At 35.9% G+C, this 26,003-nt stretch overlaps 1 protein-coding gene across 24 annotated transcripts in view; it reads right to left on the reverse strand.

Annotated features, from left to right (window-relative positions):
- Positions 1 to 26,003, reverse strand: part of PTPRD (protein tyrosine phosphatase receptor type D) — a 1,287,856-nt gene that overhangs the window by 66,576 nt on the left and 1,195,277 nt on the right. For 13 of the 24 annotated variants that reach the window (XM_074569146.1, XM_074569145.1, XM_074569143.1 and 10 more), the window contains 3 exons: positions 22,215 to 22,229; positions 19,859 to 19,971; positions 10,055 to 10,152 (listed from right to left, as the gene is read on the reverse strand). In XM_074569146.1, the coding sequence (XP_074425247.1) occupies positions 10,055 to 10,152; positions 19,859 to 19,971; positions 22,215 to 22,229 (226 nt within the window). Of the gene's footprint in view, positions 1 to 10,054; positions 10,153 to 12,196; positions 12,317 to 19,858; positions 19,972 to 22,214; positions 22,230 to 26,003 lie in introns of all 24 variants that reach the window. The other 11 variants (XM_074569164.1, XM_074569156.1, XM_074569151.1 and 8 more) reach the window with 3 other exon arrangements.

Raw genomic sequence — 26,003 nt, forward strand, 5'->3', positions numbered from 1 at the left:
TTGCTCAGGGAACCAAATGCATGTCATCCAGGGACACCATAAAGAGACTTGATTTTTCTTTCCTTGAGTCATAAGTAAGAGAGTAATTCAGGCATATTTGAAATGTTAATGATCTCTTATTTATACAAATAACTATATGGTTCTAGAATCAGTGTTTATTTCCTGCTTCCTTCATGTTGCAGGGTGGAGTTACTAAAGCTTGTCCAGCACTCCATCCTTCAACATTATGAAGACTTCTGGCTCTACTACATACCATAGAGGTAAAAGTACTCTATGGTTGAGGTATACATACAGCTGGGTAAACAAAAAGTACGTAACAGATGGTATCTGCTCATGCCTGCTATGGTAGTGGCTGTATGACAGGTCATCTCATACTGAGAAGTCACAATTAATCACGTATTGTTTTACTTTCCCTTTCTGTAACATTAGAGACCTTAAAATTGTTTCATCAGCACATATATGCAACTATGGTTTGTGGCTCATGCCCTTTGCTTGATCCTGGTAACAATCAGCAGCTCCTTATGCCAGGTTGCTGTAATACCTAATCAGTATTCTGCCACTTCAAAACTAGACATCACTTGTGTGCTGTGCTATGTATAAACATAGCAACCTGATCCTTCCCATATTAGGGCTTGGTCCTTCTTCAACCAAAGTATTACTTTTTCTGACTACACAGTGGAACTCCCATTTTTCAGTTTTTATTCAGTTTTCTTACAATTTAGTTTCACCACGGTAATGTTTTCCCATCCTTTGAGATAGATGGCTGATAGAATTTGGAAACAGGTAAGTACTGCTTCATTTTAAACACAAATATTTTTATCTTTACTGCTAAATGCTATATATTTAATCTAATGCGAAGAGAAAGAATTTGGACCACATTTCCGTCAGCACTGGGAAAAGGAGAGTCATATACATATAAAGTATATTTAAGACATATAGTATATTTAAGACATGACCAGTCTACACTGGTCAAGTCTACACTGTATGACTTGAAAAGAAATGAAATTCACATAAAGACTTCTCTCAGAAAGAATCTCCCCTCTTTTCCTTTTTCAGTGAATGCAGGTAAATAAGGTAACTTGTGCAGGATATCTGCAGGTCACATTTTCAGTATTTTAGTGAGTAATTATTATGGGTTTAGCTCTGAATTCTAGCAATAATTTAAAACATAAACATAGTAATTTCAAAATAAACAGAAGATGCTCTCAAAAGATGCTCTCAATATATTAGCGCACTATACTCTCAAGAAATTTTGAAATAAAATCAGTTATTTGACCAGGAACAAAGCACATCTACACTATCTGTGACTACCTTCTCAGAACTTTTTGAGAGGCATATATGCAAATATGCTAGCTAAAGAGCAGCCCACTGCCCCAGAATGAGGCAAACACTGCTCTGCCCTGTTCTACATATATAACTGAAGGAGACACTCTGCCTGATTTTTTAGGTTTTTACTTACAGTGCCCAAATATTTGGAAATTATTTCACAATATAAGATGTCACATACACTTTCTCTTCACACTTGATAAGAAAACTAGAAAATAACAGAATAATCTGGCTGACTAACATGCTGCCAGTTTTGAGCCTGGACTGCAGGACTTGGACTTTACCCTGTTAAAAATAAAAAGGAGGTACAAAAATCTAAAAAAAAACCCATAAATTATCTATTCATAATTACAACTACTTGCAAACATAAAGTTCTAAAAAATTATGTTCTATGTAGATTCTTACCCATTATGAGAAAGTGCTTCAGCTCTATATTATACCCATAGTTAATGTGAATTTATAGATTATTGAGAATACTTTACTTTTAAAGCTTAGCTTCAACTGTTCAGTGTTATTTTTGCCCTTTTCACTCCTTACTGTTTAAGTGACCTAAAGCTACTTTTGGACACCAAAAAAAAAAAAAAAAAAAAAAATAAAATCAAACAGCATCTTTCTCTGTCAGCTCTTGTAGAAGAAGATGAAGATATGTTCATCACAGCAGCATACTCTATTCCCCATTCATTTCTCTGTATGATGTATGGCCAGATGGTGTAATTCAGTGATTAATATTTAGGCCTGCATGCAGACATAGTTAACATAAATTATGTCAAAACCAGGCAAATGGACTGAACTTTAATCTTTCGTGTTTTCCTCACCAATCTGAACCACTTTGTGGCCTTACTATCCTCCCACAAAGCACTGTTTTGGCAAAAGAAAGTTAATCTATATTTCCTCAGACTTAATAGCCACACTGGAACAAAGAGTGAGTGGTATTGGCAGACACATTTCAGAAGTGTGAAAGACCAATAACTCATGAATAACAAGTCTGTACTAACAGTTTTAATGAGTGCTTTAATGGTTTAATGGATGGCACTTTAATAGGATTTCTAGTGTGTTCATTCTGAAAGCTTGCCTTCAATAAAGCTGTCATTAACAAAGAACTGGATTTCTTCATAGCATAACTGTGTAGTATGGGTGCTTTGTGCAAAAGAAATAAAGGTATCTGTAATACTGTTATTACCCTTTGACTAATCTTTCAGCTATTGTGTTCTAAATGGTTGGCTGCTGAAAAAAAGTCTGTTCTGTTACTAGGAAAAGACTAGAACAACATTTACTAGTACAATGCACCATCCATAAAATAGTTCTTTGACTATGAATCATGGTAACCAAAACGTGTTTCCAGAAGAATTTCAAACAACAAGGTACAGGTAACTCTGTACCTGCTCATTGTGAAGTTTTCCTTTTTGCTACTTAAACAAGAGACAAATGCTCCCTGCTGTGATTGTGAGTCTTCCAGGAGTACATCCTGGTACAGTACTACAGTACGAAGGAATGCGTATGACAAAATGGCACCCTTCCTGGTGTAAGCGGACTTATGTCTGCCTGCCCTGGAACAGTGCTCTACTAAGGGTCACTATTCCAGCAAATTAAGACCCAGCAGGTCTGAGCCTTTGTGTGTCACTGGGATTGTGAATTACTGCATGACGTAGAACAGGAAGGAAGCAAGTCCTGTGAAGAATTTCCCAGAACTGTAGGTGCTGTGTTTGAGGCTCAAACTAAATCATCAAAAAGCACTGGGTCACAGAGAAACCTAAGACCAGGAAGAGAAAGAAGAATGAAAAAGGCAAATTTGAGAGGATGTCAATGCAAATAGACTCTGCACCACTGGAGAAAGTAGTCAGCTACCCATATAAATGAACAATTTGACCCTCTTTTACCAATGTCCGTGATTACAATGAGTATTTCATATCATAGCTGATGAATCTATAATAGGATGTTATTGTATTTTGCAGGAAAGTTGCTAGGAGAAAGAGATTTACATACTGCATTACCAAAATATGAATGCTAGATGCATGAACATTAATATATGACCATGGTAACTTGCGAACTGGAATTATGTTTTCTTATTAAGGCTGAGTTTTTCACATCACACTGTAAATGCTGACATTTTCAAGTGATATAGGGGGAAAACCCCACATTTTTTGCAGGATTAGATCTTCCTTGGAGCTCAAATCCTAGTCCTAAAAACAGTTAAAAAAGCACAGATGAGACATTTCTTGTTGACACTTGAAGTAAAGTGACCCAGATGTTCAAGAGTAGCTAGAAATACAACTAAGGCTTTTGTCAAACTCCTCTCAAGAACAAAGACATTTCCTCTACAATATCAAGCTAATATTTCTATGAGATCATGTAACCTGATTTCAATGTAAACAAACAAGCTATATATGCATATAACTAAAGTATACTTAAGGAGGAAAATAACATTATTTAAAACATCTTTGAAGGACAGTTTCTGTTACATAAAAACCTTTAGAAAACCTAACTTTTTAAGAAGGATTCCTACTGTTTTCTATTTCTTTGCCTTCTGTCTTAAACAAAATCTGTTTATTCCCCATCTGCAATTAAAATCCTTTGCCTGTGATAGCATAACCTGTTGTGGTGGAAATAATTTTGTGTTGAAAACAGAGGACTACACTCAACTTCAGGTAGGAAATAAATTTCAGGAGCAGAAGAATGCTTGGTTAATGAAAAACTTTGCTTAGTTTAAATATTTTTGTGATTAAAGCATCATGTGGTTTTGTTTTATACAGTACATGAAATAAAGCAGCTCTTGAATGCTAAGCTTTGTAACTGTCTCTTATGAGACACTGATGCTGCATTAGATTTTCAACATATTTTTAAAGCACCGTCAACTTTTATTCTTTTAAGAAAGGAGTAAAGGAGTGAATTTCTTCACTGATTCCTCCATTTCCCTCTATAAACCCCCTAAAAATATTGCAAACGAATCTTTCTAAAAATCCCCCACAAAAATCAGTTTTACCTATAATGACCTACAAGTCCTTGAATAATTTTTCTTGCTATGAGAAATGGACTACTTTCCCTACACACATTAGTGTTTTCAGTTGGCAAAATAAACCAGACTTTATTATTGATAGTTTTACTTCACTATTTAAGCCGACTCTGTGGAATTCCTTGGCAAAATAGCATTAGGTATCAGACCAAAACCTAGCATCCTAATATGATAGCACCAGCTTTCTTTTGTCTGAAAATTCTTTTAATTATACAAGCATAAGCAAATGCTATTATCCCAAGGAAGAATTCATGGCATAAAGGAAGGAGATAACACACTACTGTAAATCTTGACTAGTGCCACCTCAGATTCCTACATTATGCCTTTAAAATTGTCTATCATAACTACCCTGCTGGCTCAGATACTTATCTAGATGGAACTAAGCACCAAACAACCTAGATGAATGCAGCAGCATATGTGCTATTAATAAGAAGACAAACAACTTTTCATCGTTCACTGACTACACTGTTTCTCAATAAATGGAGCAGTCCTACGAAAGTAAAGAGTACCAATAAACGGTGTTTGTAATATAAGAAAAGGGAAACTATTGTAAAGATAAAGAATAGAAAACAAATTCTTGTTGAGAAGAAATTGATTTTTGCATATGAGTCACTATTATCTGTAATGATATGGCAGTTAAGTGCAGCTGTTTCTTTGGTACAGATTCATTCAGTAGGTTATCTGTTCTTCATGGACTTTTAAAGCATTTTATATCAATAACAAGTTTTATATGTGCTTCTACTATATAAAATTTATTACATTTTAGTGTCCAGTGTTTATCTTGTTGCAGCTTGAGATACAAAAAGATAAATGTACTATATTCAGTAAATTGTCTTCTCATCACAAATCCTATCCACTGATACTGAAAAGCTACAATAAAACTTGTAATAGTACAGCAGTGTGGCACAGAGTCAAAATGCATCTTGGTCTTCTCCAATACTCAGTGTTAAAGCAGAAGACATGTAATGTACAGAAAGAGCATGATAAGGAAAAACATTAAAATTATATACAACTTCTTGTAACATTAGTTAACCAGTGCACACACATATAGACAGTAAAATCATACAATAACACATAGAGACTGATAGTGTAATTTTTGTTTTGCAGTGACAGGTTCTCACACAAAAACAGTATGAATCTGAATCTACTTCCTTGAGTGTGTAAAGCTATGGCTACAGATCTCAGATAATAAATGTGAAACTATTTTACACAAAACCCAAGAATCTGCTTTGGAGGAATAGATTTTCTGTTCTGTGTTATAGGAGGAAATGACTTCACAAATATATCTAGTGTATTGCATAAAGTAGGCAGAATTACAGTTCTGATTCAGTCTGTCTCCATGATCACTTTTTATTGTTACATTCTGAAGCCTCAGTTAAGAAGGAGATACGATATAAAGGTCAGTTTCTTATGAACATGGCTTTTTACTTAGCAGCTGTCAAGTCCATATGGAGCCTTGCATTACCTAAAAAGCCCACTGAAACTGCCAATGTCAGCAAAAGCTTCATAATAATCAGTTGGGGTCAAGAACCTTGTTTTTAAATTAGGGAATACAAAAGAACTATGTGACATAAAGGGTATGTTAATTTAACAAGGTAAACCAACATTTTGCTAAGGCTTGGGGATGGCAAGCTAATAATAAAAAATAATAAATAATTAAATAAATATTATGAAAAATTTATTTTGAATTAGGAATGCACTTTACTGAGAAGAGCACTATCTATGCTAAAACTACAAAACCACTTCATCCAACAGGTGAATTTTAAGTTTATTTAAACCTTGTAATAGTCAAAATCTTTAAGGCTTGACTCCTGTCTTGCTTGAAATCTGGTATTCAAAGTAAGGTTGTGAGAGATGTATAATGAGAGAAGTCTCCACTGTTCTCATGATCATCCCCCACCCCAGAGCTGGGGTAGAAGAAGCCCTGAACAAGACACTATGAAATAGTTTCTTGACTAAGTTCTGAAGACTTACAGAAGTTCTGTAAGTTCTGAAGATGTATAGAAGTAGGAACTCCCCCAGTCGATGACATTGAAGCTTAGAAAACATTACACAGCTGGAAGATGTTCTACACTGGAGAATACACTCCTTTTAGCACATCATAGCAATCAAGGAGTTGTGTTTTTTTTTTTCTTTTTTGTTTCTGAGAGTATATCGTTTATACTGTGTATATTGCTACTTACTTTTTTGCAATACCTACTTTCTCAATTTGTCACCTTACCCTGGGTGTTCCTTTCAGAACCAGAGTACAGATGGATGCAGTTCGGACTTACAATTTCTTTAATGCAATTTCAGATTTTCTCTACTAGTTTTCACAGAGCACAAACCGGAACATATTCTCAGAAAAAGAATAAAAAACCACCACCAAAAAAAACCGGGTTGGGAACCTTTGCTCTAGATAAATGGAGAAGAGTGGGTTGAGTTTGGGATTATTTGAAGAAAGCAATCCTGTCTTATCTCATGGTCCAGGTCTACAAAGAAGTTTTCCTTCACCTTGCCTAGGAGGCCACAAGGAAACTAGGAGGTTTCATTAGAAAATTATGCCAGAGAGTATAAATCAGCAGAGGAGAGGGCATGTAGATGTGTGCTTTCTGTAAGAAAAGTTTTTTCTCTCTTTTGGAAGTACTGAAGAGATGGAGAGGTTCCTGTCTGTCTGAAGAGAAAGTGGAAACAGGCAAGGAAGAGATATTCTTCCAAAAGGAGAAAACCAAACTTGTATGCAAAAAATCAAAAGGCAGTGGATGGTACAGGAGCAAGGATGGAATAGGAGCAAGTATTAAAATACTTCTAACTACCTGAAAAGGGTGCATATAATATGAACTGGTGTAATAAGAACAGTTGTGAAACAAGTAATTCTTTTGAAGTGGCAACTACGGTAGGGTGTGCTAAAAAAAAAATAAAACATCCTTTTGAAATTGAGATAACCTCCTGAAAGAAATCCTGCAAGCTGGATGAGGAGTCAGAGTTCATGAGGAAACTGTATATATAAATTTTATTTTGTGGTATCACAAAGATGTCAGAACAGTTGTCGTATACTATCAGTCTGTTTTTGAAGAATTTCATCCCTGCAGTGTAAGAAATTCCACAAAACAGTAAAATAAAATAATGGAATGCTAAGGAGGAAAGGGCATTATGAAAAAAAAAAATCATCAGTTGTAACTGAGGAAAAATGTTTGTTTTACAAAATGGGAATTCTCTGGAGGACTTTATTAGTATCAGTAAAGGTCAGTGGTTTCCTGCTGCACGTTACACCTTTAGCTCTTGAAGGTGAAAAATATCTCCTTTTCCTTCTGTGTCACTAGTTCAAACGTAATCTGAAGTGATAATAACTGAACTGTTACCATCTGTACCCGTTTCTGCCTCAGAATCAGATAGTTGCTTTTAAGGGACTTTACTGAGGACTGCTGCTGAAAGAAAAGGTCCCAATCCCCAGCCACAAATGTTCTCAACAGCTCCCTTGTGCTGGCACTAGAGCTCATGCAGCCATGTGGTGAGCTAGTTCAGGGAATTGATCCAACTGAAAACAGCAAAGAAAAATAAAACAATTAGTTTTCAGCTGAATCTATTTCCTGAGATAATCCTTGAACAGCTGCACATGCGCTAGTGCCAGGACTGGCACAAGACAACAGGAACGCACAGCCAAGATAGGGAGATGACTTACAGCGATCATCAAACTGCATCCTTAGTCCACTGCCTAGACTAAACCACGAAATCAAATAGCAGCGCTTTTCACTAATTCTGTTTCAAAATGCATGAACCTTGGATTAGATGGAAATGAAGTGGTATCTCTAAAGCTGGGATTTCAGAGATAAATGTTGAACTCCCTTCAGCAAAGCAATGTGAATGAAGCTTGGTGTTGACTTACAGTTGCCCACGTTTTAATCTTGAATGTCTGATCACTCTGCCTCAGATGGTACATTTTGTGAAAAAAGAAAAAAACAGTTCTGGAGGGACAGTACTAAGAATTTAATGATTTAATGTATCTTCACAATGTTGGCTATAAATAGTTAAGATTATGTTCTCAAGATGATTTTAATGATTTAAATAATAAAGGAAATACAAAACACCAAAACTTTTAAGTTATATTACACCATAAAAAGAACCATGTCATCTCCACAACATGCTCAAGACATAATAAAAGTGCATTGTTTATTTTTAAGGAAGTTGTACTACATTACATGACTTGTAATGACATTTTTTACTTATTAAATGGAATTTCCTACACAGATTTTCCAAGGAATTTCCCTCTAGTACAACAGGAAATGATTGTCAAATTTCTACCAAATGTTAGGGTTTTTTTACGCTGAACATTCTGTTACACAAATTTCCCTGTCTGATTCTTTATATGCTACAATCTTCGTACTTAAGAATTCATGATTTAAACACAGAAATATGAGATGATGCACATTTTTCGTGTTTGTAACAGTAAACAGCAGTCGTGAGATACTCTTCAAACGAATTTATTTCCATGAATTGTTGGGACTATATTTTCCTTTTGACATCTAATGAGATTATTTTTTAGAGCAGTCTTAAGGTCTTTCTGAATAGTGTGTTCAATTAAATAATAGGCAATTGTAGTTCTCTATTATAGTGATTAGTATTCAGTTTTAACATTTTTTGTCAAGACTTGTTAAATACATTGGGCATTTACAGGATCTCTGTATCATGCAGTCACATATTACTATGGAACCAACATGTGAAAGTCGTCTTCAATGTTTTTTTATTGCACCGTCCGTGTTTGTATGAACCTTCAAATGCAATGAGTGTGCAGTCGCTAAAAAAATGACAGTAACATGGGTTTTTACTCCACCATGCTAACTAAGTCTTGGGGAGTTTTAAGCAAGGATTAGTGACACAACAGACTACAAAGAAAATACTGTGTCAGTGATCCCTCTGGGAGCTGTTAATCCTTGGATCACTGACATGACCGCCCACAGCTGCTCTAAAGAAGCATTCTTTTTCTGATGGTTCAGTGCATACTTTATCTACAAATTTTTGACGTAGACCATATTGGCATTAAAGAAACAGCTATAATTTACTGCATTTAATGGATGGCTATCTGAGTCCCCTTAGCCACAAATTACTGACATGAGAGGCAGTTACTCTCCACAGTACCAGTGCCTGTCTGGGAAGGTATAGTCCATGGATCACTGACAAGCTGGCTTGCAAATGATTACTCTCTTCCAGTTAAATTCTTTCATGCTCTTATAGACTATCATTCACCGATTATAAATGTGGTATTATTTACAGGAGGAAAATACAATGTCTTGAAAATGCTAAGACACAGGGCAATTGCAAATTCTTTTAATCCATGCAAAATTAACACGGTGGACTGTAGTGTCTTTGGATCTTATACTACATATCTCCTGTCAACGTTACAGTGGAGATTTTTTAAATAATCTAAGGATAGTTTAACTGCATAGTAGATGGATGTTTGCACATACTAAAAAGAGTAAGTGCTGTATCATTCACACGCTACTTCAAGTATATGCCCATGGAATCTGCCTGACACATATCCTTATAAAAAGAATAGATTTTTACAAGCAAAGGAGCCACCTAACAAACGTAGTCATTTTACACAGAGAACTTTTTTTATCATGGTCTTAATATCATACAAAACTGGCACCATGAGGATGGGTACCTATCAGAGAAAAGTTAGTGAAACAGAAAGCATGACATTTTAAGCAATTTGAATAATAAGAAACTGGGGAAAATTACCTCATACTCCTGTGAGAACTTCAAATTGTCATTTGCTTTCAATCTTTCAATGTGATCTGCAAGTTCCAAGATAGGTATTGGGGGATGACTGGCCATACCTGTTAAACAAGAAAGAACAGAATTTAAAGTAAACCACTGTGATGAGATCACTCTAAAATTTAGAAAATGCAGCAGTTAGAATGGCTAGAAATGTGTAAGTAGTAAAGATGTCATATGTGAGAGAAGCAGGCAAATAGTTTGGTTACTCAAAGCAGGACATGCTCTGGATAGATGAGGTCTGAAGCCAAATGAAAAGAAGTCACCAAGCATATTCCCAAAGCTAACATTCCTACTGTAGAGGAAAGAGTTACTGTGATATGAGTCAATGAGGTTAGCTAGGCATGGAAAAATGAGACAGTTAGACCTGATGTCGACCTCTGCTTTGAGTAATGACTCTTAATGTCATTTCAAACTCCTTCTCCTGCCCTGCATGAAATGGAAACTCCATTGAATTAGATGAAGAAAGGTGAGCTGAGAAACAGACACTGAAAGAGCCCTAAAGGGGAAAGAATAGTGTTTTGACAGAAAACAAAATGACTTATGCATAATCAAGAAAAACGAACTTGAAGAATGAAGGTTACCAAGGTAACCGAAGACACCTGAACCTGCAAAGGAAATGGTAAAAAACAAAGAAACCTCAAACCAACATAAAACTAACTTATAAAATAAATTATAAAAAATGAAATGGATAGCGTGAGGATTAATAATAATGCATCAAGGTCTAGAAGACTGACTATGCATTCTGTCTAACTTAGAAATACTTAAATATTTTATGAAATTTTGAGGTGACTGACATTCACATGCAGCTGTGAATGGGTAGAATAACATGCACCATTGCTTTTAGACAACAGTCACTGAAGACAACATTGGACATCAGACAATTAGAACTTCAAAAATGTTTTCACTAGTAGCAGATTGTAGAGGCAGGGGTTGTAGAGTTTGGCTGGACACACATACTGACTGCACTAGTACCTTAAAATATGATTAATCTGAAACCCCATTTATCAACCCCCAAAAGTACCTACAATCTACTTCAGGTGTAAACATCTTTGTCCACTGATGAAGATACTGAATGAAAAAGAAGAGCTGGGAATCAGAGATAGAAATGGGTGTGGAAGGGAGTATAGGGACAGCAAGGCAAAAGAAAGACAGAAAAGATGTGGGGTCAACTAGAACAATCTGCCAGCTGAAGATTTGCCAGGCAAAAATTTGTGAACATTTGTTTCACGCTATTAGTCTTCACGACCCTTCTCCAAAGTGCTTACATTCTTCTCTTCATGCTTTATACTATCACACCTAAAATGAAAACGAGTTTTCAATTGCTTGTGGGAAGAAATCGGAGCTGGCTAGAAAAATCAAGCTAGTGAACCCCATGATCTCTTGAAATTAGAAAGGGAAAACAGTGATGACTCAAGGGGGCTCAAGCTGGAAGCCATGTTGCACAATGCAGTTTGTTTTGTCACCGTGAATTTCAAGAGCATGCCTAAGACAGTTAACTTGCTTTTCCTGTAAATGTAGCCGAAAATGACCATGTGGTTACAACACAGTCACCCTACAGCATGTTTTCTTTTTTCTTTTTTAAAAATTCTTGTTTTCTTTGTGATTCTTTGACATTTCAGGCATCATACTAGAGTCCAAAATAATGTCCATCAGCACTGGCCCTAATGCTTCTGACCCTAAATATATATATATTTATATATTACCTTCATAGCACATCTGTGATGGTGAGACATTATTTAAAGTAGATATTCAGGCAAGCTGTCAGTCAACTAACAAAGCATAATATGTAGATATAATGGGGAGATTTCTTATAAATTTCAGTTAACAAATCAGTCTATAAGTACCAATCTATTTGAATCGGTTCTGGTTGTCCCCCATTTTCTTAGAAAATTCACTTAATAGAACTTGACTATTCTCAAAACGAGTGTGGGTGACAGTCATCTAATAATTACACTGATTGATCCAGATCAAGCACCCCTATGGAAAATATGTAAGTGAAAAGGCACAAGAGAACTCTAGATTGATCCAGAAATGGAGGTGGACTGATGTACATCTAAAACAGTGCTTGAACAGAGAAAATAATAGAGACAAAGATGTTTAGACCTTTTCGAGCGAATCGTGGGAGAGAGTTATTATCATATAAGGACTGAGTGGTAGTTTGGCTAGAGAGGGAGGACACAGAGCCAATCAGGGAGGCGTAGGGGACTGAATTACTGCTCAAAGCTGTAAAAAGTAAAAGCCAATCGGAAATGGGAAACAAATTAGTAACAGCAGTAGACCATCATAATCAATCAATCTTGTACATACAGGCACTTCAGACATGCACAAAACAGCCTCTGGAAACTCAACTAAGGAGATGTCTAAAGGTCCAGTTACTCTACTGTAAACATAAAGGACATAAAACCAAAGAGAATGAGATTTGCTCATTACATGGTGAACCTGACTAAATCACCAGCATCATGAAAACAAATCTCAAAAATTAGCTTACAGCGAAGGAATTTTTTTAAAGATGCTGACCAACCATTCTTTATTAAACTAATTTTGTTTATATGCTCCTCTGTATGCCACTTGACATTCCTAAGGGGAGATTTCATAATAAACACTTAGTGTAAAATGAAACTTGACAGAAAACTTTATTTTTCTAAGGAAAAAAAGTAACTACTTAAGACTTCAGAAACTGGCAAATTTTGGCTGCATATAACCCCTTTCTCCACAACTCATTTTAGGCACTTACATTTGGACACTTATTAACTTTCTTCAAATAATATTTTGCAGTTAATTTACAAAATGAAACAATTGCATTTGGTATATTTTCATCTTTTACATACATAAAATGTGCTCTACTGAGATGACAAAAGTAGCTACTTTTTAAAAGAACTGCTGGAGGACCTTTTGTTATGTAATCAGCCTATGAATCATAACAAGCATCATAACAGAATATGCTATGAATGAACATTTTAAGACATCATCATATCTCATGCAAAAGCACGAGGCTTCTACTGAGCTTAATGAGAGTTGCATGTGAACAGCAGGTGTAGAACTTGACTTAAAAAAGCCCACCCAAAATACAGCTAAACACACTTATTTTTGTGGCTACAAATAAGAAAATACACTTATTTGCTGACACACTTCCACATCAATTAACGTATGCTATGAAAACACAAAAAAATTAAAGACAAAATACAACTAAATTACAACAGATCCTGTGACATGCTAGAAAGTCAAAAGAAACAGCATGCTGAAACATGCTTTCAAACTTTCTTTAAAATAAGAAAATAAAGAGACAAAAATGCTTAAAAACTCAAAGAGAAAAAAACCGCAAACCTAAACCCACCACATGCAAAACACAGCTGAAAGTGTATCCATAAGAGGTTTTTATTTCCAGATTTGGTAGAAGATCATCAAATGTGATTGAACTTATGTAGCCTAGTAATAACCCCTCCACATGAATTAAATGAAAATGTATGGTTTAGTTACAGTGTAGAATTATCTTCTGGTTAATCTGTGGTAAATAAGTGACTAAGGAACATGGGATACCATATGTGCCACAATTTCAAGCAAAAACTGAGAGAACAAGGTCAGAATTCATCTGCATATTAACAGACATTAAACCTGTTAAGTACACTCCTTTAGCCCACTGAAACAAGTGGGTGTTTTGGCCTTGTTGTTAGTGCATTAAACTAGGATTTTGTTTGTTGTCAGGGTTTTATGATAAGGGCTTTTAAAAACATTTAAGAAACACACATTTATTTACAAATTTAAACCTGTAGGTTGACATAGCCACAATAAACAAGAAGGAAGTTAGAAGTTAAACAAAGTGCCTAGCTGCTAGCATACAGACCACAATATAGATAAACTGAAAATGTGATACACTGTTTTTGCAGAAATTTCTTTATGAAATGAGTTGTATTTCAAGTCCATGTTGAATTAATACTCTGTGATTTTAAAAACTGATACATTATATCCTCATTTTTATCTAATAACACAAAATACCCTCCCACACACCAATCTATGTAGATTAAGATGTTGACCCTTTACAGAAAAAGGAAGGCATCAGTAACAGTGGTTACTGTTACTGATATCTACCCTTATCATAAAGGTAGAAAGAAACATATTTAAAATTTGGACATGGAAAACAGAAAAAATGAAAAATGACCCTGATTCAGTAGGAATTTGGCATCCATGAAAATTTAGCAAGGATGCCTTTAGTATATTAAAAAAAAAAATTAGTGTTACCTAAAAATTTATTTTTCATACAGTTAGAGATAAGCCAGAGAATGATCTTCCATCTTGTGACAAAGCTAAATTTAGAAGATTTACTCTAGAGAAATATGTCATTCTGCAATAGCTATTCTAAAATAGTTACCAATATGCATATAATATTGCAAAATAAAGTCACACTTTTTCCAGAAGAATATATGTTCTTCAAAACTAGAGTAATTATTCTGGAACGAAGGTAATTTTTGTTCTGTATTAAAGACTTAGCTCTATCAAACAGCCCTAGGGGCTCTGTAGCCTCATGACAGAAGTCTCAACTCTGATTGATGTGTAAAAGCCATCTACACTGAGAAAAGGGGAGACCTAGTTTTCAGACCTGGATATAGAATTGTTCAATACAATAATATTTTGCAAAATTTTTGGATAAAATACAGCAAAAAAAAAAAAAAAAATTACTCTTGTGAAGAGCAGAACTTTCAACTCCATCTCCCAACTAAGCAGATTTTGATTTCTTCTAAGTTTGAAAGCAACCAAGTGGGATATCAGAGAAGTGACATTTGCACTTTGAAGCCTATACCTCTTTTAGGTGCCTAAATCCTTCATGTGAGTCAAGTTCACCTGAAGAGCTATATGTAGGATTACTCACTGTGAGAAAGCTATTCCAGTCTGGTTTTGCCATGAAGGCAAACCACAGTACTTCCTTCAGCATTGTCTCATAAATAGAAATTGTGTGGATAAGCTACGGGAAGAAATGTCCTGCTATTTTGCAAAGCAGGTAACTAAATCCAGACATCACTTTTTCCACTTTTGTTATTTGCACCTTTTTCCTCTGGACCTGTTTTACCCTTTTTCTGCCTTACCTTGGAAACAAGTTAGTGGAACTTCCTTCACAACTTAGGGAATAAGTGTTTGTGAGCATTCACTTTTCTAATAAAAAAGCAGAGTCTTTAAGCCAGAGCTGTAATAATTCTATTTATTTTTCTTGTATTTCAAAGCATCTTATTTAGTTCATAAGAGATAATGAGATAATTGTTTAATTGCCACCCAATTACACAAATTACTTGTAAGTGTGACACACGTTATACTTAAATGAGGAAAAAACCAGTCACTTTTGAGGCACGACTCAATTTAGTTCTTTGGCTGATTGGCAGATTGAAGTCTTTGCCTGAGCCTTGGGTCTCTCATAACCCACTCAAACCACTTAACAAAAGTTATTTTCCCCTATGCAAAACCGGGCTTCCTCATTTGATGAAACCTTTTGTGAGGGCTTAATTATTACCCCTTCCCTACCTTTAATCTCCCATGTGGCATAGACACTTCTAGAATTTGCACACCATGTTAATGATTTTAATCCTGTATTTCACAGCAAACTTGTAGAATGGGAAGAATGTGACTGACTTTTCCTCAGCTACCCCAGTTACAGAAGAATAACAGACTTATCAGTTAAATCCTGTATGCTACTGAGAGATTGGTTATTTTCATGTTTACTCAAAAAAACCCTAACTTGGCACAGCTGTGACCCACTGGCTGGCATATGGATTTATCTAACAAATATACATTTTTGGATAACACATACGGACATGGGATCTTGCTCTCAGATGCAGAACTGTGGGCTATTCCAAATGTCAAGACAAAATGTCAAATTTATCTATGAAGTTACTCTATCCAAGGGAGGAATGAAGCCAAAGAGGAATTTGATCATTCCTGGACAAGGTATGATAGGAAACGCTTTAAGTAAGTACAAGACTGGTGAAGAATGAAGTTCTGTACTGACAGGACAAGATAAAGTGAAAGGACCACGGGCCACAAAGATGATCTGAGGGCTGGAGCACCTCTGCTATAAGGACAGCCTGAGAGAGCTGGGGTTGGTCGGCCTGGAGAAGAGAAGGCTCTGAGGAGACCTTATAGTGGCCTTCCAGTACCTAAACGGGGACTACAGGAAGGATGGGGAGGGACTCCTTATCAGGGAGTGTAATGATAGGACGAGGGGTAATGGCTTCAAACTGAAGGAGGGTAGATTTAGATTGGATATTAGGAAGAAATTCTTTACTGTAAGGATGGTGAGGGAGTGGAACAGGTTGCCCAGGGAAGCTGTGGATGCCCCTTCCCTGGAAGTGTTCAAGGCCAGGCTGGATGGGGCTTTGAGCAGCCTGGTCTAGTGGTTGGTGTCCCTGCCCATGGCAGGGGGCTTGGATCTAGATGATCTTTAAGGTCCCTTCCAACCCAAACCATTCTATGATTCTGTGATTCTATGAAAGCAAGACATTTGCTGGGCTGGTAGTTTAGACCATGGATTTTTATGGCATCTTCATGCTGAATTGACAATTTTATGACAAGTACAACATAACTGTGCCTAAATCATTGCCTAAAAATCACCAAAGATAAAATATTGCTTTCCCATAATTTCTTTCAAAAAGTTATGCCTGTATTGGGGATATTTTGTACTTCTGTTTAGAAATTCAACTTACCACAAGCAGAGGTTTCACTTTCAAGTTATTTGGGTAGTTATACTTGATGAGACCTTTCCTTACACAAAATATATGGTTACTAGCATTTTTGCAAAGAGGCTGTTTAGAAATCTTTTTTAGTACTAGAGTTTATGACAACCCAGAATTTTATAGGAGTGTCTCATTCACCTCTCCCAGCGAAAACTGGCAATCTAATCTAGATATGCCAATATAATTTAAAATTTTCTTCAACACTTCTTCACATTATGGATTAATTATAAATTAATTTTTTCCCCTCCTTGGAGGGGGGCACTAGTGTGCCTGGAAAGCTCCAAGCAAACTGTGGATACTTTCATAATCTAAATAAATAAATCATTATAATAACAATGATGTCCAATTACTTATCCTGATGCAGTTGTACTGACTTGGCATACTCTGAGTATTAAAGTATATTCAGCACTCTGTCATTTATTTTATCTGTACGCAGTGTTCAGAAATGGTAACATATTACACAGTAGATAAGGCCATCGTATGAGGGTAACTGCCCTTTTACTGTCTCAGTAAAAGAAACCCAACACATAACCACATCAGCCACAGTCGCTTCTCTCAGCTGCCTGCTTTGCCCCAGCAGTACCCTATTGCCTATATCTTCTACCTGGTAGAAAATAAAAACACACATCTGAGAGCAAAATAACAACAAAACCAACAAAACTGCTATCCTGAATGTACAGCCTTTCTGTAGTTTCTCTACATTTGTCTTGAAAAGCTTTGTCTTGCATGTTATTTAACAGTGTGCTACTGTGTGGAGTTGGATAAACATTCCAGCAGAATCTATATATCTAAGTTAAATTCAGCTGGGTTTTAATGAATTGCTAGCCCTAATTGAAGTTAATATGAGTTAAGTGAAGTTCTGCTTTTACTAGCACAAGAACCCTACCTTGACTACACTGGGCCTAAGATTACATATTAAGAACATGTTAATTAGCAAGTGCTACATGGCACTGCAGATCTCCTAGAGCAGGAATTTTCTCCTTGATATTTGGTTGCACGCTGAGTAACATAATGGCCTGACCTGTGCCTAAGGGTCTTAGGTGGTACAATAGTAGGAAAAAAGATCATAATTTGATTTCTGTACTATATTTTTAATAATAATTTTAATCCTCCATTTTATGAAAAGGTTCACAGCAAAGAAAAAGACCTCATAGTAGAAATGGACTGCGTATGTTCTGCTCAACTAGCTTCACAGAACACTGCAAACTTCCCAGATAAACTGTAGCACTGCAAGGAAACGTACACTTCCACTCCTCTCCAGTTCTTTTCAGATCAGTGGGGTGGAATTATGGTGCCTATGAGTGCCACAAACTCTGCAATTTTTCAGTGACTTTACATTCTAAATGTAAATACAGAATTAATTACAATAAATTAATTTTATATGTAAAGTTGTTAAGACTTGGCAGCATTTTTTTTTCTGCCCACATTTTATTTTAATTTATTACGAATACTAAATGGATAGGTAAGACTCTGCATCTAAATATATGGACAGCAGAAAATTATGCTTATATACCTAGTTTTATAACTAGGTATATAAGCCAGCCACTCTACTCAGTATATACCTGTATAGAGATAATGACCTGTTTTAGGCATAAGCTAAACTGTAAGAACTGTAATTTTTCTTTTGATGTTTCAAAGATTTGTGTGTATACTTCTGTCTCTGTAACAACCTTTAAAACTTTGTATGGAAGTGCTGGATAACATACAAAACCTTTGCTCAGTAAGGATGAATCTACAGTAATATTGCAGTCTCAGATGCACAATTGTGAACCAAAACTTTAAATCATTTCCATTTACTGCACTAGGTTCATACTGTAGAGAGGTCCCAGGCCACATCAACAAGATTCCCATATTTAGATAAAACCTTAACTAGAAGATGCACTCCTGAAACATGCCTAATTTACCCCATCTGGTAAAGAGCATTCAGTGTACCAGAACAGACTAGAAAAGCAAGGCTGGTGTAAAACTCAAGCCTCCAGACTCTTCCCTTTCTACCTCCACCATATGAATGCAGTGTGGATGTTGTGTCTTTATCCCCAAATTCATTGCTTTTCAGATCCACTCATGCTGGGGCAACACTATCTTAATATAGCCACTAATTAGAAGATCAGAAATGAGATTTACAAATTCACTTAACCCTTTCGTACTACGTAGTATGTCAGCTCCTGCAGCTAATCTCTCAACATCTCAAGTATGTAATTTCCTGCCTTGAATGAGGTTGAACGAATTATTTTTTGTACATAGTGCAATAAACTTGACAAACAGAAGCCTCAGGAAGATCCAGTAAGGAATTAGCATCAGACCAGGACTGTGTGCAAACATATTGTAATAGAAAACAAGTCTACTGGACTAAAAAAGGAGGAAAATAAAGCCAATTTAAAAAAAAATAAATTGACTCATGAAAAGGTGGTAAAAAAATCAGTATTATTTTAAGTATTTGTCTCCTGTTTTTTCTTACCTACCACAAGCCAAAGAGCTTTAAGAAAACAATGCTTAATAAATAAAATAAGCAAATAAGATATTTGTGAGTGTGTTGCTTCTACCTTCAGAACTACTGACATGCTAATATCCTCCTTGACCCTAAAAGTCAGCCTGATTTTAAAAGACAAGATCCGTATTGTACATTTACAATGTAGTGGAACTTCCAATGATGTTAATGGATTACCTGATAATGCAGTAAATAGAACGGGAAGCTTATTTATAAAGAAGTAGCTGTAAGAAGACCATTAATGAATAGAGGGATGTATATTTCCTAATCTTTTCTAGTATTGTTAAGTTTAACTTGGAATTTTAGCACATAAAACACATCCATACAACATGTGTGACTTTGGGATCTTCTTTACAGAACTTTAATCTTGTTTCATGCAGGATTTTTCTTTAAATAAAGAAATTACAGAATTATTTCCAAAACTATCAAAGAAATACATTGTGCAAAAACTTCATATGCAATCAAAGCTTATTTCTAAACAATCAGTTGTTCTGTTCTGTAACAGCGCCACTTATCAGTTTGTGATCATAGAGTTCTCAGTGAAGTATTATTGTCTTTTACCTGGAGTTTGAAAATTAAGACGTCGCAGCTCCACTGGGTCTGTGGGATGGTGAGATGGGACCTCCTTGCTGTTGGGTATGCTGCTCTTTCTAGAATCAGATTCAGCCCTCTTCCTGCATGGAGAAGGTGAATACACATAAACATAAGATTGAGGTGTTAGCTTGACAAATAAAGGTGCCTGAGTGCTTAATCATTATGTTCTAAAGGTGAGATGCTTATTTCTGAAAGAGTATTTGATCCAGTGCAAAGGTAAAATAATTATGCATGGTGAGTAGGGCAACTACAATTTGCAATGGCAAAAGGAATCTTAATACAGTAATACCAGAGGGGAACAAAGGCAAGAAAGCAAGATGGAAGGAAGGGAGGAAGGAAGGAAGGAAGGAAGGAAGGAAGGAAGGAAGGAAGGAAGGAAGGAAGGAAGGAAGGAAGGAAGGAAGGAAGGAAGGAAGGAAGGAAGGAAGGAAGAGAGAGAAAGAGAGAAAGAGAGAAAGAGAGAAAGAGAGAAAGAGAGAAAGAGAGAAAGAGAGAAAGAAAGAAAGAAAGAAAGAAAGAAAGAAAGAAAGAAAGAAAGAAAGAAAGAAAGAAAGAAAGAAAGAAAGAAAGAAAGAAAGAAAGAAAGAAAGAAAGAAAGAAAGTGAAAAAAGAAAAGCAAGCTTGTGTGTGTTTCACTTCCTCTAGAAAGAAACAGAGTCCATGTGTGTTCTGACTCTGAGTGTTTTGGTACAATGGACTCCCATCATTTCAGAGTATCTTTTTCTGATGCAAAGCATGCAGAATATCTACCACTCTGCATTTTCATTCAGGAATATGAAAATTTAATGCTTGAATTTGAAGTGGAATCCTTCTTCAGTAGTCCTCTGTGAGCTCCTGAATGAAAATGCAAACTGGTTGATATTCTTCATGTGATATAAAATGAAGATACAAACAGCAGCTAAAAGTTACTTTGTGAAAACAGAATTGTGATTATTTTAAGGTTTGCTAATGATAGCAAAATCTTTTCCAGGTGTCCAATATTTGCTCTGACATACCACTGTTGTTGGGTTTTTTTTTCTTCTTTTTTTTTTCCTAATTGACTCATAATATGACAATGCTAAATCTGTTATTACTCTGCTGGGGTCCGGTCTTAAAAAATGCTACGATTGATTTCTTGAAGTTCTTGAAATGATGAACACCTGGCAGAATTCACGAAAGGTGCACACAGCAATATTTCAAAGACTATGCAAAAAAGCCAAACAGCAACATTGTTGCAGGAATCATTTGAAATTTACTAGTCCTATTTCTTTTGTTGTTGTTGTTTTTGTGGGGAAGGAGCAGGAAGTGTTTTACTGTAAAAACATCCCACCTGTTCTCTGGTAAATACCGCAACACACATATTAACTTCTCTTTAGTGAAGTGATGAAGACTTAAAGCTCAGTCTTCTGGTTTTGCTCTTTTTGTTTGTTTGTTTTAATTATTATGGAGAAACTCAGTTGAAATTCCTTTTTTACTTGTGATTCTGACTATCTCAAACTTCTACCACATTATCACAATGCCATAGTTTTCCTTCTTCTTAAGTAAAGGTGTGTGATGCAGATTTCAAGTACTTTTATCTATATATATTCTTTCTCCTGAAGTCTAGGGATCAGTGGAACCCTTCAGAGACAAGCTTAATTTACCATTTTTCCATTTTCAAGTCAGTAATGGGCAGCACAGCTTCCTAATAATCTAGTAAAAGCACTAAAATCTCTTTAATCATATATCTGAATATTTTGAATACTTACAGGACAATGGAATGGTTTATTATTTCTTAATATTCTCAGGACCATTTGGGGTTTTTTTGTATCTTTCCAGACTACACAAGACGTGAAAATTCTTTCAGATTATGCAATGGTTTTGAGAGAGGTGTAAAAAAATCCATAAGAGACAAATGAGATCACCATATCATTTTCAATTGTAGAACTCTAAGTCAGCATTGAGTGTATGTGTACAGAGCATTATGGAGATTCAGAGCAGCTAACACTTCAACCATAACCATACATTCCTTCAACAGCTTTGGTTACAGCACTGCGTTAGAACCACTGTGTTAACTTCATTAAAACACAAATAAAACCATATGGACGTTGTATAGCTGTGCTGTCTCTTGAAAATGTACCTCACGGAGACACAAAAAAAAAAGCAGTGAAACTTGGCTGCATATGCTACATTACTTTTTAGTGCTGTAAACAACACAACAAATCTTTCAGTTGCTGTCATATCAATAGATTACTGTCTACATTCACACAGATTGACAGACACTTTCTCTTAGATCATTATCATGATAACTTTTTTTTCCTCCTTTTCTGGATTAAAGGAAGAGTGATTATTTTTCACTTCTCACCTGTCAGGTTTACTGCTCCATTTTAATGCAGCAAAGAGGAGAGAAAAGGTGAAATGTTAGTTGACCAGCAGCAAACAGGGTAAGCATGACACCATGAAATGTAAGACATGTTGACTTACAGTAAAGATAAACGAAATTAAGGAATGAAAGTTCATACAAATATTTAATGCCTGGGAATCATAGATTAAAAGAAGGACACAAGGTTAAATCCAAACAGAATGTTCTTCTGCTGAAAAAAACCATCTTTTTTAGATATTATATGCAAAGTAGTGCCATCTTAAATTTTAACCAGTGAGATAATCGAGAATGGGTGTTTAATTTGAGCTATCAAAGTAATGTTATCATTACACTGACAAATGACACCTCACTAAGCTATAGTTCCCTGTTACATTCAAGAGAGAAGAGAGATGAGAGAAGAGAGGAGAGGAAAGATCAAAGATGAAAGTGGAGGGCAGAGGAGAAAGGGAAGGAGAGAAAGGGAGAAGAAGAGGGAGAGAAAGGCAAGCAAAGAACAAGGCTAAATGCATGAGATACATAAGACTTGTACTAAATTTAAAAAAAGAAAAAAAAAGAAAACTTTGAAACCTATTTTACAAAAACAGGTAATAAAATGGCAAGAAATTTCTAACAGTACCCTAGAAACTATGGTAAGCATAAGGTAAGCATAAGTCTTTCTCTAATGAAGTATTACACACCTTTTTAGATTTAAAAGGAATGTCACATACTTGAGGTCTACAGTGTTCTATATAGATCTGTAGTGATCTATGATCTATAAAGATCAGCTAAACAGGGAAAATAATTTATTACCTCCCACCAATATGTTCTACTATACACACACTGTAAATACTCTGTCTATCTTTCTGTCTGTCTGTTGATCATAATAAATAAGGGTTCTACCAAATTTCAATAGCCTGGAGTCTGCAGTGACCAGATTACTCACAGGTTATGAAAAAGTCTTTACAGAAACCTTTGTCATCACTTAAGATTCCCCATTTTCATTCCGGTATTTTTTTTAACATCTGTTTTTTCAGCCTTAGAAGCATATTTCTTCTTATAGCTCAAGATTCAGCAGGTGGCCAGCAGGTCAAGGGAGGTAATGATTTTAAACTAAAAGAGCACACACTCTGACTAGATATAAAGAAGATACTTTTTATGATGAGTGGGGTGAAACACTGGCACAGGTTGCACAGAGAGGTGGTGGATGCCCCATCCCTGGAAACATTCAAGGTCAGGTTGGACGAGGCTCTGAGCCACCTGATCTAGTTGAATATGTCCCTGCTCATTGCAGGGGGGTTGGACTAGGTGACCTTTAAAAGTTAAAGGTTCCTTTCAACCCAAACCATTCTATGATTCAGAGTGACAGAGTTCACTATGTTCAAAAGATTCAAGCTTAGTCTCCTGTCTTCTGAACTAAATCAAAAAGCTGTGCTTTATAAGAGCAAACAACACAAAGTCTGTCAAGATGGCTCTCACTTGTTTTCCCTACAAACAGAAACCCACTCTACAAAAAAATCTGACTGTAGAAAGATCTAAAATGATGGGCATTATCAGTGAAAGGGTGAAATTAGAGAACTTGTGATTTCTTAAAAAACATGAGGAATAGCCACATAAATTCATATGTTGGGGAGGAAAAAAAAGGATGAAAGGATGCTTCATGGGGACATGCACTCGCTTTCTATTTTTTCGGTTTCTGAGATACACGGAACAATTTCTAGAGCTCTTTAATATTCACTGGGTTCCTAACATCTATATCCTGTGTAATTGAACATATATCACACATTCAAAAGCAAGTCGAACGGATTTACTGTAGGTTTGCCTAAGCTGTAGGTTGCAGCAAGGCAGCGCTTTATCAAAACCACCTTGAGATATAACTGTGACTCAAACAGCCCTCATAACGGTTAGGCATTGTCTCTAGCGGAGACTTAGCCTGCACCATCTCTATATCTAGGTAAGTGTTTGCCTTTGTTTGAAATTTTGGATATAAATCTTACTATGCTGTATATTTTACTCCATCTTTGAACCAGCAAAAAAAATATTTTCTTGAGGGCAAGAATACGACCAAAAAGAAAGTGATGTTTAGTTAATTTACTTGGATCCCTAAATTTGATTGTTTAGATTTAAGTCCCGCAGATTAAAGATCTGACCCAAAATAATTCTCTCCCTTCACCGTGACTGCAGGGTGGTATCACTGCTGCAATGACAGAGAAAACTGAACTGGTCACTGGCCAAGTCAGTTCTGCTTGCCAAGATGTCAACTCCAAATTCAACTGTAACTTGGGAAAAAAATATTTTACTGTGAGGATAGTTGAACACTGGAACAGGATGCCCAGATAGGTTGTGGAGTTTCCATTCTTGGATAAACTGAAACTTGCCTGGACATACCTCTGAGCAACCTGTTGTAGCTGGCCGTGATCTGAGCAAGGCTGGGACAGGGCAGTCTCCAGAAGTGTGACCTTTGGTTCTGTGAATCTGTGAGCTCTTCTACACACAGTATATTAATCGGCCTCAGTTGTGTTGGATATTATATCACAGCTATATCCGATGGCAACAAAAGATACTCTTCAGTATTTTCACCATCTATCACTGCTAAGTACTAAGCGCCAATGACCTTTTGGGTATATTCTAATATATGATCTAAAAATCTTTCTATGCATTATCTATGCTTTCAGATTTTAAGAGAACTAAATGCAGGGGCAATAATCTTTATACAAACTGACCAACAAATAATAAAGGGGTCAAATATGCACTAATCTTTTTGATAGTTAAATATGCTTCACACCAACCCACAAACCTTAGCCACACTATCTGTGATAGCTTCTGTTTTAAAGGAGGGCAAGACTTCTCCCCTTAAAATGATTCTTTTAGAAACTGCAGTCATCCTTTCTCTGTGATAGAAATTAAAACGTAGTAGTACTGTAAATCGTGAAATTAGTGGGCCAAGTCTGTTCATAAAGGCTTTTATGGACAAAGGGAATTAAGCATAGTTCATTATTTGAGTTACTGCCCTTTGCAGTATTGCATCTATTTCCCAGTTGTCTTCTTCCCATTCCACATCTTCAACATCATCTTCCTCTTTTTAACATTTTTCACATGTGTTTTCATGCATTAGGCAGATGTTCTCTATCCTTTGTTTTATTCTCTCCCTATCCCACTTTTTGCATTTGTAATCCAATAGATTCTAAAAATATACTTGTAAAATTTCCCATATCCGTGAAAATTTCTTTTTTTCCTACTTTTTAATGCATATTTTTACTATGTCCAACTCCTGTAGCCACAGTATTCCCTTTAACAGAGTTAACTCAGAAATTAGATTTCATTGTTTTCTCAAAGCATTATGACAAATATCCGTACAGTCTTGTCTAGTTATTGCTGTTCTACAGACAGTAAAGCTACCAAACTCTAGCAGTTAGCTTGCATCCAGGTTGCATACTCTAGAAAATAAATATACAATTATATATTACTTTTTTTACAGAAATTAAAAGTTCACAGAGGAACACAGACCGGTAAAACTCCAGTCACAATTTCTGAGAGGTGATTTGCAAAATCAGTGCAGTTTAACAATTTACAGCTTACAGCTGAAAATAGGAAAATAAATAAATACGTATGGACATTTGCCTGAACAGTTCTAGTACCAGTAGTAAATAACAGATGGAAAATGTGTCCCCCATTTTCAGTGAATGATAATCTCTTCACACTACTGATGAACAAATTTTACCTGCTCATTTGTGGAATATGCCTGTAATAGAACCGAAGATTGTTATTATGGTTCCATAAATGCAATCAATATTT

This window comes from Larus michahellis, chromosome Z, assembly GCF_964199755.1.
Source record: "Larus michahellis chromosome Z, bLarMic1.1, whole genome shotgun sequence".
NCBI lineage: Eukaryota > Metazoa > Chordata > Aves > Charadriiformes > Laridae > Larus > Larus michahellis.